Source organism: Ursus maritimus, unplaced genomic scaffold (assembly GCF_017311325.1).
Source record: "Ursus maritimus isolate PB19 unplaced genomic scaffold, ASM1731132v1 scaffold_10, whole genome shotgun sequence".
Taxonomy (NCBI): domain Eukaryota; kingdom Metazoa; phylum Chordata; class Mammalia; order Carnivora; family Ursidae; genus Ursus; species Ursus maritimus.
In genome coordinates this window covers 25930167-25948204 of record NW_024423344.1, presented here as the reverse complement: position 1 = coordinate 25948204, position 18038 = coordinate 25930167, and the positions used below count along the sequence as shown (strand labels likewise).

General features: G+C 36.3%; 2 protein-coding genes across 2 annotated transcripts in view; one reads left to right on the top strand and one right to left on the bottom strand.

The window, feature by feature from the left end:
- The window catches only part of GTF2F2 (general transcription factor IIF subunit 2), a 132496-nt gene that overhangs the window by 50459 nt on the left and 63999 nt on the right, over positions 1 to 18038 (top strand). The gene's annotated exons all lie outside the window — the stretch shown is intronic.
- Positions 7696 to 10405, bottom strand: KCTD4 (potassium channel tetramerization domain containing 4). The gene has a single exon (XM_008706828.2). The coding sequence runs from the start codon at positions 8646 to 8648 to the stop codon at positions 7869 to 7871; it is 780 nt and encodes a 259-aa protein (XP_008705050.1). The 5' UTR covers positions 8649 to 10405; the 3' UTR covers positions 7696 to 7868.

The window sequence follows — 18038 nt, the reverse complement described above, 5'->3', positions numbered from 1 at the left end:
TGCCAATTTTCAAAATACTTTCTCTTTCCAGTGCTCTCCTAATATATGTATTCTCATGTTTAAGTTTTCTAAGGATTTATTAGTAATTTGCCTCTCAGATAGCTATGTAAAATAAGATATTAAGCAATAGTAACTTTGTATTTTATCTTTTAAAGTTGTATAATACAGGGGCGCCTGGGTGGCACAGCGGTTAAGCGTCTGCCTTTGGCTCAGGGCGTGATCCCGGAGTTCTGGGATCGAGCCCCACATCAGGCTCCTTCACTGGGAGCCTGCTTCTTCCTCTCCCCCTCCCCCTGCTTGTGTTCCCTCTCTCACTGGCTGTCTCTATCTCTGTCGAATAAATAAATAGAATCTTAAAAAAAAAATAAATAAAGTTGTATAATACAAACACACTACATATTTAGAAGTAAATATAAAATAAATCTATTAATATGTAGATGAGTGAGTGTTGGCTCTTAAAAGATCAATAGATTCATGTTGTATAACCTAAAAAAAAAACCTCATCGTTATTGGCCTTTAGGTCACTTTTCATCTGATTTTTTTTTTTTTTAAGTATGTGAGCTTTAGCATCAGTTTTAGTATTTTCAGTGTAAAAAAAAAAAAAAGCCAGTGGTTGCTCTTCTTGATCCTTCTGTTGACATGTTCTTGGGGGAAAGTGTCTAATTGTTTGAGTAGTTTACCACAAGCTTATTAATTTGGAAAATTGAAGATAAGAATGCTAGCTACTTAGGGAACAAATGGCCGCCCTGCTGGTTTAAAGCCTCAGGTCCCTCTCTGTCTGGAGATAGCTTCTTATATAACTCTTCATTCATGCCTTGCTGTTTCTAAGAAATTGGCCATGTCGGTCTGCCAGCTTCCACCAGTTCAGTTTTTCAGACTATGTTTCTCCTTCCCAGTTTTCTTACTTCACTTCCTCACAAGACTCTAAAACAGAGCATGCAAGATGTTTTTTGAACCTAAGTATTTTTTTTTAATTGTTTGATATGACTGGGAAGCAGAAGAGAATTATGTTTTCTCTGTTCACCCTCTTACTCCTCTACCCCCTAAGTGGGGAGGGGGGGTATAGTACAAATTCTGAGATAGAATTCTGTATCTCAGAAATTTGTGAAGTTGTTCCTTTGCTTACTTTATATAAATACCCTCTCCACCCTCCAACCCCCCCCTCCAGTTGCTTAAAGATATTCTACTTTTTCTTAGATGTTCCATGGAAGAATTTTTAGTTCATTTTTAGCAATCAGTTTGGTTCTTATTCTCAGGGAGCTCACTATTCTTCTGGATTATTCAGTAATTATTCTGTACCTGAATAAGGAAAATCTCTTTGGCTCACAGAGGTTTTTTTCCTGGTTAGACTTACTCCCTGACCTACCAGTCACCCCCTTTCCTTTCTGTGATTGTGGCTCAACATGTCTCAGAAATGGATTCTCTATCCCAGTTTTTTCTTGCAGCAAACTCACTACACTGGCTGAATTCCCTTTTGGTTAACTTTGGCATCTTCTGGTATCTTAAGCCAAGTCTTGGCCTAGTCTAATGAGGGGAGGTACTAACCATCCCTCAACATTATCTTGCCCATTTTCAAGGCTGCGTTGTAACAAGTAAACATATATGTATCATAAATGTCTGTGGTTGTATATTTTGGTTTTGTTGTTTTATAAACTAATCACCTGTAATTTTTAGATTCTTTTGTCTGGTGTATCTCTCCAGTAATCACCCAAACCTCATTAATAATTTTTCCTGCACTTAGCTATATATAGTCTTTCCTTTTTCTTTCTATAGGGGTTTCTGTAAAAATATACATGGATGGGGGCACCTGGGTGTCTCAGTTGGTTAAGTGTCCGACTCTTGCTTTTGGCTCAGGTCATGATCCCAGGATTGTGAGATTGAGCCCCCGTGTGGGGCTCTGTGCTCCTTGGGGAGTCTGCTTGAGATTCTCTCTCTCTCCCTCTGCTCCTATCCCCGCTCACATGCTCTCTCTCTCAAATAAGTAAATCTTAAAAAAAAAAAATAAAATACACACACGTGTGTGTATAAATGCACACAGATAGAAAAAATACATAAAAATCAAAATACTTCTTTTAGGGGCCACCTGAGTGGCTCACTTGGTTAAGTGCCCAACTCTTGATCTCAGCTCAGTTCTTGATCTCAGGGTTGTGAGTTTAAGCCCCTCATTGGGCTCCACACTGGGTGTGGAGCCTATTTAAAAAACAAAACAAAACAATTGTTAGCATATAGGATCATAGGTATCTGCATTCATACTCATTTTAAATGTTTTTAAAAAAATAAGTACTGGGGTGCCTGGCTGGCTCAGTCAGAAGAGAGTGTGACTCTTGATCTCAGGGTTGGAAGTTTGAGCTGCACCTTGGGTCTAGAGATTACTTAAAAACAAAATAAATTAAAAAAATAAAAATAAATAACAGTTCATCAGATGATATGCCTAAAGTAAATGCTAAATCGTCTAGTTTTTTGTGCACCTGCATAAAGTCAGGTTATTAAATTCAAGGAACCACTGAGATTAAAGTTAGTATCATTCAATAATTCTTTTTTTTTTTTTAAAGATTTTATTTATTTATTCGACAGAGATAGAGACAGCCAGCGAGAGAGGGAACACAAGCAGGGGGAGTGGGAGAGGAAGAAGCAGGCTCATAGTGGAGGAGCCTGACGTGGGGCTCGATCCCGTAACGCTGGGATCACGCCCTGAGCCGAAGGCAGACGCTTAACCACTGTGCCACCCAGGCGCCTCTCATTCAATAATTCTTAACCTTAAAAATTAGTTATAAACACCTGTTATAACAAGGCAAAATCAATGGAGTGGAATTAGGAAGAAATCAGACTTGTTCAGTTTTACACTTTAATGATGTAGAAAATATGTCTAAACATCTTAGAGGACAGTAATCAAAACTACTTTTTGAAAAGTTGGGCCTGTCTTCAAAAAGGAATTTTCCAAAGTTAACTAGATTTAAAAACAAACAAAAACAAAAACAAAAGCACTAAATGTTGTTTTTATTTTTAAAAGATTTTATTTATTTATTTATTTATTTATTTATTTATTTATTTGACAGAGACAGAGAGAGAGAGAGACAGCTAGCGAGAGAGGAAACACAAGCAGGGGGAGTGGGAGAGGAAGAAGCAGGCTCCCAGCAGAGGAGCCTGATGTGGGGCTCGATCCCAGGACTCCGGGATCACGCCCTGAGCCCAATGCAGATGCTTAACAACTGAGGCACCCAGGCGCCGCCTAAATGTTGCTTTTAAATATACCTAAATACTCTGGAATCTTGGGTTTGGAAAAACCTGTTGTGCTATTAGGTTGACTGCTATATTTTATGGTAGGGAACAGTTTTTTAAGACATATAATAGAGAAGTGCATTATAATGGCCTCAGTCTTTCATATCCAATTCGTATTTTTTTCTGAAATAATTAGTGATCTAAATAAAACTAGAGGTTCTGGATTTTATATACAATATCCTTAACATTGCACTTTTTTTTTTCATTGTTGGAAAGTTTTAATTAAATGAAGGTATTTATAGCAGCTTATGAGATTTGTATCAATAATTTTTGTTTGATAGAGACTCTTGAACCGTTGTGTATTTTGGTCAAGAAATAGGAACATGGTCACCTCTTCATAAATTATTTTAGGTAAATTTAAAATTTCATCTTAGATGTTTCCCTCTGCCCAGCACACTTTCCTTTATCACCACTCCCTTGGTGCTTGTTAACAGAAGCAAATTAATTTTAATATTAGCTTAAGCAAAATATGATTAGGAAGACCAGTCTGCTGCGGAAGTTAGCCATATGTATTTCAGAGCTAAATAAATAATTTCTAAATTGCATGCTGTTTTGGATAGTCCATATTACATCTCTGCTTTATTAGCAAGGATGATTATGATTCCGATGCTCCAGTTTTAACCTTGACTGACATCATTGCAGTTTAAGACATTTAACCAGAATTTATTAGATAGGGGTATCTCTAAGATTGTGGTATCACATATATTACTGCTGACTGGTTTTTACTGCTGATGAAACAGCTGCAACGATTATTTTGTTCTTGTAGATTTTATATATGAAGATAGAATATAAATGTCCCAGTAAACTCATCATATGTATTTTTAAACTAATACAAATGAAAACCGTGTTGGCTGGTAGCAATTTAAAGTGTATTTTTGTGTTTATAGTATTCATCAAAGTATTAAGCATACATTTGTTAAAAGTTCTGCATTCTGTTCATGTCTAAGTTGAAAGCCTAATTAATGTAAATGTGCATTTTTGTGCATGGTATTCATGGTTACGTCGTGAAGATATCTTTATACTGGATAAGATAATAACCAGTGCTTACTGAAAGTCTGTAGTGGGTGAGGCACTTTACATATAAATTAAAATTGCTTTTAAGTCTTATAAAAGGTCTGTCAACAAATCATTATCTCCATTTTGTTATGAGGATGTTGAAGTTCAAAGAAGTTAAGAATCTTGCTTACATCCTGTAAGCAAGTTAGTGAAGGTTGATTGCATTTGAATCCAGGTCTGACTTCAGTGCTCATGTGTGCTGTATTTTTTCTTCACAATATGTCCATTCTGCGGACTGTACAAGTCCTAAAAAGTTAACCTCCTTTTCCGCAAACTTGTTATATGAAAATCTAGATTTACTAAGAGACAAATTTGGGCTATCCTTTATTCTTGTGAGATGATTCATCTCATGTTCTTTAAATGACCCAACGTGTTATTAAACATATTATTTGCTTTCCCGTAGTTCAGTTTGTCACTCAACATTTTACGAGTACCTGCATTGTGAGATTTTATCAAGCGAGGCAAACCAGGGTTTTGGTACTCTGTATTCAGCACATACTTCATGAACGCCTGTTTTATGCCAGGTTCTAAGTATTAGAGATTAAGTGGCTGGCAAAAGCAGACACAGTTCCTGCTGGCTCTGGAGCTAGTATACCTGGATTTCAAGTCTTGGATTCACTTTTACTTCTTAATAACTGTATGATCTTAGGTTCCTTAGCCTTCGTAAGTTTCTTTTTCTTCACCTGAAAGAAGGAAAAAATGATAGTACCTTTCTTAGGGTCATTGTGAGGATTAATTGAGATCATGTATGTTCCTTAGCGTGGTGTCAGGCATGTAATGAAACAATAAACATTATCTTTTAATATCATCTTTAAAATAGCGATGGAGCTGTAATGAAATTTCTTTAAAAAAACCAACAAGCTTCATTAGTATTATTAGCTTCAGTCTGGGTTGGTAGTCCTCTTTTCTTACTTGCAAAGTCTCATTAAATGTTTCATTTGCTCAGCACATGGCCATATATATTTTAGAAATATAGTACCCTATAAGCTGTGTTTTTATTTTTCGTATTTTCACGACAGTGCTAGAAGCATTGCATGGGGTAATTCCAAATACAAGAGTACGTATGTTTGGCTTGTGGCAAGTAAAGTAAACTGTTTTTCATTACTTTTCTTTTGAAAAAGAAGATAAAGAGTCACTTTGTGATTTATTCTATGAAGCAATGAGAATAATGAGAACGTGAGAAGAATTTAAGAAAGAAATTCTTCATTGATAGCAAACAAAAATATGACAACATCACTCTGACTTATGATTGGCATTTCATATGATCTTGAGTCTTTTTTAACGGAAAGTATTTCTAAATATTTTAAGAAATGGGAAAATTGAAAATGATATTTTCTATATACTTACAACACAGTACTTATGCACTTGGATATGTAAATCCAAATGCATCTATCTGAATTTTAAAAGGTACACTTATTAAAAGTTACACAGGAGTAATTAATCTAGTCAAATATCCCTCTAGATTATTAAATTGTTTTGGAATATTATGATCTATCAAGAGTGTGAGGATGAGTTAAATGCATCCAGAGATGATTTCTTTTAGAGACGTACATTAAAATGAATGACAGATTTCTTTAAGTAGTGGTTTCTATTGGTAATAATTTGTTACGACAGTTAAATTCTCTTTTTGTGAATTTATGCAAAAACTTACACTACCTCTAAGGAGATTTGTTCATTGATATCTCCTGTAAAAAGATATGTCAGGGCTATTTTCATTATCTGTAATGAAATCTTGTTAGAGAAAATCTTACTTTGACATTAAATCATTCTCATTTTTTTTCATAACCAAAGTCCAAATGCCAAGGAAAAGTCAACTCAAAAGCTGGAGAGGTATGTGAACAGTTCAATTATAGTGAACTGTTCTAAAGTAGATTTTATTGTATTTTTGTATTTTCATAGTTCCTTTAAATCCTGATTAAGCCGTGTTAGAGTACATAAGAGATAATTTGATGTTTCATTAGAAACATTTTTTCCCCTGTTAAACATAAAAGAAGATTGTGTGGTTGATAGGGAATTTTGGTCTTTTTTTTTTTTTTTAATGTGGGCTTTTTTAAAGGACTTTTTTGGTATAATTTAAAATATTTCCTTTAGTAATATGCAGCCAACTTTTGCATTACCTTTGATTTTGTAAGTGGAAGTCAGAGTTCTGAGAATGAATATTAGCTTTGCTACTAATGTATTCTAAGTTTTTAATGTGTAAGCAAACTTTAGGCAAAATATGCTAATTTATGTAACCTCAGTCAGGATTTTCAGAGATCTTTTGTGGAAATTTATTAAAATTGAAATTTAGCTACCTGCTCTAACGGCTAAATTTTAAAGGCGCAAATTTAAGGTATAATTTGTTCTTAGAAGCTAAAGAAAATGAGAGGCATAGAAATTATTTAGCTGCTTTTTGGGAGGAAAGAAATGCACTCACATTTAGAGCTGAGTTTCTGCATTTCATTGAGAAGCCATATATAAAACTTAATTAAAAAATAACTTCCTATTTAGCATGAGGTTAAAGAAATTAACTTTGAATTTGAGATTTAGCATCAAAATAGGTATTGAAAAGAATAAGGTTCTTTCATAAGAATAATGTTTAGTGATGCTTATTTAATATTTTTGAGCTTGAAAAATGAATAGATTCATAGGATGGTTCTGAAAATGAACTCCTTTATTATTTTGATACCACATAAGCTGTTAAGGCTAAGTTATCCATGTTGTGTTGGAGCTCAGCCTGCAAAGAAATGAATTTGCTGATTTTTGTCAGTTGCAAGACCAGTCAGGGTTACTGTAGCCTGCCAGTTGACTACATCAATGCATAATATTGTGTGAAATCATCAAGTGGTACTCTTTGTTTTGAAAGTGACAGATGTAACTTTTTATTATAATTATTAATACAAACAAAGAAGCTAATAGTGCTTTTATTTATTTATTGTCATCACGCAGTTTTCTAGGAATGTTCAGCAATATGTCAATTCAGTTATAACTCTAGTATGAAATACAGGAATTATGAATAAGCTTTTGGTGCCTGCTGTTAAAATTAAATCAATAACTTTAATACCTTCTTACAATTACATTTGGTTTCACTATAGCTCTGTCTTAGTACATCTGCACATCTCTATACTCTCAGTAATTTTTACCACTTCAGTTTCTTTGTAGTTTTGTAGAAAGGATTTTAAACCTTACAGCCTCTTAACATATTTTATTACCATTTACTTAAATGATAGATAATGTACATGCTTGTTCATTGTGCAAGTACCCAAGACATTCTGATTGAAAGCTTCAGGAGAAATAAACAAATAGCAAAAGCATTCAGTCTTTATTTACAATATATAGAACATCGTTTTCCTTTTAAAAGTCTGATCANNNNCCCTCGAGAAGGACATCTTTAGCGATAGAATTTACATACCGTTAGCTCACAGTAATTGATTAGCAGCAGGGCTCTGAGTACAGAGCTGGCCCGGCACACATTATTTGGGATGCCTTTGATGCTGTGGTTTTCCGAAGCTTGCTGGCTGCATGCTTGTTGCCTTTGTTCATGACACAGGTAATTACTTGATAAAATGAAGTGCATCACTGTGAACAATTGACCCTTTGGAACAATCCAGGCTGGTCAGCAGTCTAAAACCACACTTTAAGGCCATCATTATAGCCTCAAACTTAAGAGTTTCCAAGGTACAGACAAAGGTGTTGTCTTCCTTTAGTACAAGTCGAGTGCCATTTTCAGACTTTATGAAGTATTTAAATTGAATGATATTTGATGATATTGAAAACTCCTCTGGAAATCCATCCAGCCTGCTTTTGGACACCAGAACAATGCGAGATTTTATTTTTGATATGAAATCAGGAGCATTACAGAAAATTCTCAGTCCTTGTGAGCGATCATGGTTATCTGTTATTTCCAAGAAAGTAGTCTCTCTGGGTGTTAGCTGTTCTTTTTCCCACCTGGATTTCACTTCCTCCGCCAGTCCTTTGAGCTGAAAGAATTCTGCTTCTTGTGCAAGAAGTTGATTTTCTCGAAACCCTTCGGGCAGTAGAAGTTCTCCATTTCGTAGGAAGTTTAGGACATGCCTGAAGAGAAGTCCGTCCCTGTCTATGAAGTAATGACCATCAGCATCAAACGGGCAGAGAATTTTTCCGTTTACTATACCTTCAAGGAAAGTGTCTGGGTACTTGGTCAGTGTTTGTTTTTGAGTAATGTATAAATATCCACCAACGTTGAGGGTCATCAGCGTGGATTTGCAGTTCTTTCCTTGGTCAGCATCTTCCAAGCTGTTGTGTTTCCCTTCATACTCCTTTTCTTTTTCTCTTCTGTTTATTTTACGCTCCATTTTTGAAAATGCTATTTCAGCCTGTTCTTCTTGGCTTTGAGATTTTTAAAAAAGAAACACTACCACACAAGCACGCCTTTATTCAGCCCCAGCCTGGTGATGGAATGGAAATGCTGGCAGCATCGCCTGAGCTGTCAGCTCGGTTTTGCAGTAGGTGGCGTATCAGCTATGTGTGCGGGAGCTTTCTGGAGTAAGACAGGGGGAAAAAAAAGGTAATTTGCATTTAACTGTATCGGGGAAGGAACTTGTTTTAAAGATTTTCTTGTATAGTCTTTGAAATAATAAAAATTGCTCAAAATAAATTGAATGTCCTCTTAGCAGTTAAGCAATTACAAATGTTTAATTCTCCAGCTAAGTTTAAGTGTGTTTCCATTTCTAAATGTCTTTTAAGTTATTGCTCAATCAGGCAAGCTTAATATTGAATAATAATGTTAACTTTTGGAGGATAATGTATATTGAATTAGTATCACCTTTTAAAGCAAATCATAAACAGGAAACCTAAAGAGAAAGGAAGTAGGTGTATAGAATCTTTTCTCCTATAAAAAGTCACACATTTCACACTGGTATACTCATTTTAGAGACCCAAATGAGAATATTTAAGTCTTATTTGTGATATTGCACTTGAATTTAATTGGATTTGCATGTGATTCTGATTTGGGGATTTTTAGCATGTGAGAAGAAATTTTCTTAAAGCCCTTTAACAAAAGGTTCTTATTTATTTATTTATTTATTTCCCTAAGGGAAAACATCAAATATACAGGCTTTGCAGTATTCATTTACATTTCTTTTTGTTAAGATTTCCTATGGAAAATTCATAAGCTTCTTTTGCCCTGCAGCTGCTCCAGTGCTAAACAAAGACTTGGCTGCTATAGAAAATACTATAACTATATGTGTGTGCGCGCATGCGTTTACACATACGTGCATGTGTTAAAGAAGATAAAAGATTCAGAATACCTGCTATAAAATAGTGTCATGGTAAATTTTACTGTTTTTTTTTTTTTTTTTTAATTGTTGTTGTTTTCTCCCCCCCACAAGTGTTTACAAAAGGCAAGAGAAAGGGCCAAAGACAGCTTTTTGCCTTTTTTTTTGGGGGGGGGAACTGGAACAGTGTTGAGTCTGGTGTTTTTCCCGTTTCTTTCTTTCTTTTTTTTTTTTTTCNTCTTTCCCTTGTAACTTACCTTCCAAAGCATTTACAGATCTGAGCTTTCATTTCTAGAGTTTAAAGGCCCAGTGGTAAGAAATGTGAACATTTTCCCCTGTACACTATTATTTGAGTAGTCTATCTGCTAAATTATTCTGAGGAACTACATTATTCTCAGAATTAAATTAGATTTAATATTGAATTGACTTCTGTTACATTAAAGGTGTTTTTTAATTATTCAACTGTATGTTGGTGGAAATACTGGAGCAGAGTCTTCTAAAAATGCTTACCTTGTATTTTCTGTAAACATTGTTAGATTTTCTTTAGATATAAAAAATTGTATCCCTAATTATAGCAGGTAACATATTGATCATTGAGATTATCAAAAGTCCATTGAAATTAAACTAGAAATGCATAAACATTTTTAGAGCTGAGTTTTTGCTTGGGAATCATAAAATTCAATCTCATTTTACCAAAAATAAAATTACATTCTGGAGTTTTTAGTGTTTTATCTAGAACTTTACATTTTGTTAATGGTAAGCCAGCACTTGAACTAAACCTTCCTCTCAGTCCTGCATCTTTTAAGAAGAGTTTACTCTTATATTCTGTTTCTTTCTTTCTTTTTTTTTAAGATTTTGTTTTATTTATTTGTCAGAGAGAGAGAGCAAGCACAAGCAGGGGGAGCAGCAGGCAGAGGGAGAAGCAAGCTTCCCACTGAGCAAGGAGCCTGACATGGAACTCGATCCTAGGACCCTGGGATCATGACCTGAGCCAAAGGCAGACACTTAACTGACTGAAGCACTGAGGTGTCCCGTATTCTAACAGTTTCGTGTGTTTGTTGATTTTATTTCGGAATCAAGTCTTTTTCTATGGATCTGACTTTTTAAGAAATATTGAATATATATTTTTTGGTACAACTTTGGGGTTCATATGCATGGGGTTCATATGTTTATAGTCACTGCACCATGTTATAAGCAGAATCAACAAAGGCATAATAATTTCATTAGTGGGTCTAGTCCCTTTAAATGAACTTTATGGAACGTCAGAATCAATAGAACATAACTACAGTATAGTGGTGGGACCCAGGTTTTGTGTTTAAATCAAGTGATGTAGTAGAACACCAGGTCATACCAGGCCTTCTTCCTCACATCCTGTTTGGCCCGTTGGTAGATGCCGTCATGGGGAAATAAAGCCAGGCTTTCCCAGGATGGGAAGGTGAGGCAGGGCTACTGCAGGTTGTACTGCTGCCTCTTCAGTCATCATTCCAGGGTTGCCTTACACTTGGCTAACTCACTTCTGGTTTCTGCAGTGTGAATTTTAAAACTATTGGTGCGTGTTCTTTGTTTCAGCTGGCTTGCCTTGACAGACTCTGAACCACCCCAGTGTGTGCTTCTGACCCTTGATCACTTTTTTTTTTTTTCACTCTAGACTTTAGTGTTCTTGGCTTCTACACACCTGACATGTATGATTTGTTTGCCGCCCCCGTGGCCAGGCAACAATAGTGTAACGGAGGCTTTGTCTTAGTGCCAGACTAGAAGTTGATAGGAATCCACAGCACTTTTCTTTTGTGTCCTGCTGCCCCCAACTTGCAGTCTTAAAAAAGAAGAATGGCTCCCAGTAGGCCTCACTTTATCCCTGTTATTCCACATTATCCCCTTTGAGGTAACGTGATTGCATCTTACAGAAGTAGCAGGCGCTTGTTTGTTGATCACTGCTGCCTGTTGTGGTACACCGGCCCCTTACGAGAAAGCCAGGTTGTTTCCTTTTCTCTATCCTAGTCTAGGTTTGTATTTGCCTGCTTGGGTGGATGGAAGTGGGGAAAGCCTGTCCTGGATTTTGTCGATCAGGTCCACACAGCCTTAAGACTATAAAAATCATGCTTCAGTACCTATGCCAAGGAAAACATGGTGTGATTATCTTTCTCCACGTTACTGCAGATATAAACTGCAATTCCAGCAAAAGGCTTAACCCCCATGTCAGAGATTAGCTCACTTCCATCCACTTGACCACTAGACTTGAGGATTTCATCTCCTTTGCAGGCAGAAGGTTGTTTTGTTTTGTTTTTAAAGATTATTTATTTATTTATTTGACAGAGATAGACAGCCAGCGAGAGAGGGAACACAAGCAGGGGGAGTGGGAGAGGAAGAAGCAGGCTCCCAGCAGAGGAGCCCGATGTGGGACTCGATCCCGGAATGCCGGGATCACGCCCTGAGCCGAAGGCAGATGCCTAACGACTGCGCTACCCAGGCGCCCCTTGTTTTGTTTTTTTTTTTAATGGTAGGGGACCCTGTTTTCTACTCAGTACCCTAGACCTTTATTAGAGTTAGAGCACCTTTATCTTAAACTTCTGTAATCACACATATAAAAGAGCCCTTTAGCCAACTTTGAGGATTTAAACAGTACCATTGTTCTGTTCTTGGTATAAATCTGTCTGTTAGTTAGGCCCAGTGCCTAATCAAATTCTAGCAAAACCTTCCACTAATATGATGATACTAATCCTCCACTACCTGCATTAGGCAGAACTTATTCCAGGCCAGTGGGAGGAGTTTCCATTTTATATACCAGCTCCTGATGGAAAATGAGGTCATTGTCATTGCTGTGATTGACAGAGAATGTCATCGTGATACATGCTTGCTCCATTTATATGCCATGGAAGGAAGTTGAACCTCACCAAGAAGGTATCTGTCTTGGTTGGAAGATACAAGATTTGATTATCCCCCCCCAAGCTCAACATATCACTCCTCTATGAAATTCGAACACTCCTTTTCAAGGAAAAGGGTTGGTCTTAGGAGCTGTCTTTAAAATAAGAACATTGGGGGCACCTGGGTGGCTCAGTCAGTTAAGCGTCTGCTTTCAGCTCAGGTCATGATCTCAGGGTCTTGAGACTGAGCCCCACGTCGCTTCGGGCTCCCTGCTCTGTAGGGAGTCTGCTTCTCCCTCTGCCCCTCCCCCCGTTCCTGTTCTCCACCCACCCTTCTCCCGCTCACTCTCTCAAATAAATAAAATCTTTTAAAAAATAAAATAAAATAAGAACATTGTGCTTCTGTCTCCACAGTCTCCACCGATACCAGATCTTTTTGGTTGATTTTACCTCCATGTGTTTTGCCTGTCTTTTAAAAAAGATTAGTTCCTATTACCTTAGAAAGTAAAAGCAACTACAGCTAGTGCAGCTGTTGTCAGTTTTTACTTAAATCTGGCACTCTGTCTCTGCCCTGGACTTTGCCACATTTTTTCAAGTTTATTGATCTGGGTCTTTCTTTCTCACTTGAATTTGATGCCCACCTGCCTGACTCCATGATGATAGCTTTATCTGTTCATGTCCCCAAATCTGGCTAACCCTTGGCCATCTTACTTTTACGTCCTCTGATTCCTCTTTGCTTTGAACTGTGGCTTTCACAAGCTAAGTTTCTCTTTTTTAATGTGTGGCTTACCTCTTCTTCATAGCCTCCTCTTAATAGCATTTAATTTGAGAAACGTTTGTTTTGATATTCAGCTATGACTATTTTACTCTAGCCTCTGTGTTAAAAATAAAAATTAATTGAAAATAAAAATAATAAGTGTAACGTATTGACATTTTAAGAATCAACGATTTTTCCATGTTAATCTAATTCTGTTTGAATGCCAAAAGTTTAGTTTAGTTTTGAAATACAAAATTATCTGCATTAAATGTTGTCTGGTACTGGGATTATACTAATACAAGTGCTGCCTCACCTACCCTACGGAGCTGATAGGCCACAGTATCTAACCAACTATGCAGAGTGTGGGAATCCTCCGAGGACCCTTGGATATAACCTCTGATAGGAAGGTGATTTGGATGGGTAATTCTAGTCAGATGAATATGTTTGTGAGTGTTTCGTAGTGTTAAACTGAGTCTTCAGAGAAGTCCAGGAATCTTTGCTATATTGGCAAACTTTTAAGCCTCATTTGAGGAGTATAGCAAAGAATAAAGCACAATGAATTAAAAGGAGCACAAATAGAAATGACAGATTAAATGAGAACTTCAAACAAAATTCCATCCCACATTTCTTTGCTCTTCATTAATTACTGAGATGACTTTGAAAACAACTTACAAATCATATTAATTCATATTTTAAATATACTTTGGGAGATGAGTGTTTCAGGGAAAGCAGTGTTTTATAATTGCATAAGCAGAAGTCATTTCAGTTTTTTAAAATGAATTTTCTCTTTTTTTTGAAGTGTAGCCTATGCATTATTATTCACTGGAAAATTCTATTGTAACCAGATGAGCAAAGCATTTTCATGAGCCATCAAATGAACACTGAAATTATATTATTGTATAGAACTCATTTTTATAGGGCTATTTGGCAAAATGGAATTTTGCCTTCTCTTTGGGAAGAAGATATTTTTAAAATGTTAATAACCACTATCTATAATCTCAAAATGAGGGACATGACTTTGAAAACTTATAAAGGTGATATTTTATTGAATCAATGACCAGGGGTGCCTGGGTGGCTCAGTGGGTTAAGCGTTCGATTCTTAATTTCAGCTCAGGTCATGATCTCAGGGTTGTGAGATGGAACCCCGTGTCTGGCTCCCCGCTCAATGGGGTGTCTGCTGAAGATTTCTGTCCCTTTCTCTCTACCCTTTCCCCATGCTTGTGTGCACTCTTTCTCTCAAATAAATAAACAAATCTGATTTTAAAAAAAAAATCTGTGAGCAAAAAAGTCTATTGTCCTAAATGCTGTCCCCTACCACTCACCATCCCTTGTTATCCTCTTTTCTTTAGATCTTCTTGTCTTTTTTATGGTGTGGAGGAAGGAGAAGGGGGCCTGAACAGCAGGACAGGATATGATGGTTCATTCGAACAAATGCAGTTTCTTAGAGTATAGTGATTGTAAATTAAGGACAGAGCACTCTTCCATGTTGCACATTTTTTCACATGTAACATTTCTGAAATCAGGTTATGTCTTAAAATCATGGCAGTGTTTTGTCTTAGTGGCATATAAAATAATGTATATTATAGTTGATGTTGTCTTAGGGTTGATGAAATATTTGAGCAGTTCTGTGAGCTCTACTACCTTCATACCACCAGAAAGTAAAATTAGTAGAGATGCAGGGAGAGGAAGAAAGGGGGCCTGGAGGTGAGGAACAAAAATATTAGGGCAGCAGTTTTAAACTCTGGCTACTGCATGTTAGAATTACCTACTGACATAAAAATACCACCATCTCTTGCCCTCCTCACAAGCCAGTTAGAATAGAACCTCTGGCTTTGGGCCCAGTAGTTTTTAAAAAGCTCCCCAGGTGATTCTAATGATTAAGCAGAGTTGAAGAACCACCATATTAAGGAAATCAATGAATTTGGGAAAGGGAACTTATCTCAAAGGAGTTCTTAATGATGGGGACCTAATTTCTACCCTGTAGTTGTGCGAGGGTACTTAACAATTAAAGTATCTTGAAATTTATAAAGAACTAAACTTGTGTATGGCATCACTACTATTACCAATTAAACATAGTGAGGAGAACAGGAGTTACTGAAGCTGAAATTAATGAAACTTGAATCATATTAGTTGATATAAAAATATGTGCCATTGGATTGTCTATAACTATTTCATTAATATTGTATCTCTCACCTATATATTGCAGTCTTTCTAAGTGCAAGGATCTGTATTTTTCTTTCTTGGTATCACTCATCTTATCCAGCACAGTGTTTGGCACTATTTAATAATAATAGTTTAGTGAAAGTCTTGGAAAATTATCTTTCCTGGAACAATTTGTTTTTCTTATCCATTTAATCACTTTTGCTATTTTTTAAAAATTATCCCTAATTTCAAGTGCAGCAGCCAAAGCTGGGTTGCAGCTTTGATGAAGGTCTAACTAAGATAAAATATTGTGGTATTAGGATTTCCTTGCCCTTTTTCATTTATTATTACAACACAACATTACTTATGTTTTTTATAAAGCTGTATTTTATTTCTGGGTTTTATCCAGCCTCTTAACTCTTGAAAGCAACTTTGAGATTAGGGATTATGTCTGTTTATACATCAAAATGTCATGCCCACATCTGTATTCAAGAGGTTTTTATATTAGCTATATTATATATATGATGTAACAATCATAAAGGAGACTGTAATCAGAAATACAGGAGGAGCAATAAATAACTTGTGGACTTGCCTTGTAAACGTTAAAACAAAAATATTCTTAAGCTCATTCACTAACTTATTTCTTTGATCAGAAGTCTGTTAATGGCTTCTGTAGACTGATAGAATAGTCCAGATTCCTTTGTGCCTTTAAGGTCTCCATCTTTTTTTTTTTTTTGGTAAGATTTATTTATTATTTGAGAGAGAGAGAGTGAGGGGTGCGGCAGGGAGGGGTAGAGCTGGAGGGGTAGAGGGCGAGCAAGAATCTCAAGCAGACTTCCCACTGAGCACAGACCCCGACGACGCAGCTCCATCTCATGACCCTGAGGTCGTAACCTGAGCGGAAATCAGAAGTTGGGTGCCTAACTGACTGAGCCACCCAGGTGCCCCAAGGCCTCCATCTTTGATTTTTATATGTTAGCTAACCAGTTTTCTTTCTGCTCCTGGGCAACTACTCTTGTCATTCACAGATACGTTTTGATCAGCATTACAATGTCTCTTGTATAGGAATGTATATACAGCCTTCTTTCTTCTAGTCCGCAGGTGAGCAGTTGAAGAATAGTACTAAGAGGAAGTTGAGATGTTTTCTAAATCTTAGGTCTAGTCCTCAAAATATGGTTTCAGTATTTGGTTAGAATTGGGAATTTCCAGTGTATTAGGCATATTTGTAATTTGAATATTATATGAAAACATATTACATAAATAGATAACTTTGGGGGAATATTTATATGATTGCTCATTTGTTACTTTTGAGGTAAATAATCAAGTCCTAACTCTGTAGGTTTACTGAAATCAGAACATGATCTTTTATGCCTAAAATATTTGAAGGTTAAATAGAGATCAGAACATCAGTTCACAAATTTGAATAGAATAAGGATCACCTTTTTAATAATAAAGAGATTGCAAGTTTGCCTAACTGGTTTGTTGAGATGCCAAGTAGTTTATATTGATAGGCCTTACTTACCTGTGAACCACAGGCAAAAAACTTCCATGAAAAGATTTTAAATGAAAGGATTGGAAACTAGTAGGAATATTAAAAATAGTTTACCTTTTTAAATTCACTTGCTCTGTGGAAATATTTTTTCTTCAGTCCTTTATCCAGATGATAGACACAGATGTGATACAAATAAGAATCAGGAAAGTAGCTTCAAAAGTTGTAAGGAACAGCCCAAATCTTGGTCCCAGCCACTTATCTGTGTTTTAACTGGAGTTGGAAGTGTTCTTAAAGGCCTCCACATTGAACTGGATCCAGAGTGGCCTTGTGGAAAAGAGCGCCTATAACTTCCTGATGCCTAACAACTTCCTAACATACCTGCTATCATTAATTACATGCCAATGCTAATAAACACCCTCCCTGCTTGTTTATTACTGTAACTTGTTTCAACTAGGCATGCCCTTAACTTGTGAAAAGTTCCTGTCAGTTATTTTTCTTGAGTTCTTCAACATAGTCTATCTCAGTTGAGCTAAAGAGCAGGAAGGTCTAGCTTAAAGCAGAAGTTTCTTGACATTTTGTTGTTGTTCCTGGAAACAATTTCTAATTTCTCCTCAAAGAAAATTTAATTATATCTAAGTCTTTTAGGAAATATAAGTGCAAACAAAGTAAACACTAATGAAATGATAAAACATCTCCACTTGGAAGAGAAGGCCCGTTTTTTAAGTGAAAGAGAGTTGGAACTAGATCTGAGATATCCCAGTAACTTCATTACGTAAATGCCGAGGCTGAGAGATATGAAGTAGCCTCGCCAAAGTGACATCACTATTTCGTGACAGGATCAGAACTAGAAACTCTTAAGTTCTTTTTTTTATGGTATGTGTTTTGTATATTTACCCTTTAAAACTTTCAATTTTTTTCTGAAAGTAGGTGGTGGGGTATAGATAAATAAAATACTATTACCAATGGTATGCGTTCATACTCATTAAGATTCTTTTGGTTACAAGTAACAGAAACCAGTAAGTAAATGGATCTAGCAAAAAAGGTGGGGGGTGGAGGGAGAAAAAATTAGGAAAGATTCTGGAATATTTCACAGAATCCAATTCCGGTGTGGGTCCTTTAGTTTGAAATACAGAGAGAGAGGGACAAACACACAGAGGGAGGAGACAAAAACCATTGTTCACTCTGTTCCCATCACCTTCAGTGTCCTTCTGCCTCAC

What these genes read in the sequence shown, in the direction of transcription:
- KCTD4 (XM_008706828.2), bottom strand. Translation starts at nt 8,648, where the DNA reads ATGGAGCGTAAAATAAACAGAAGAGAAAAAGAAAAGGAGTATGAAGGG.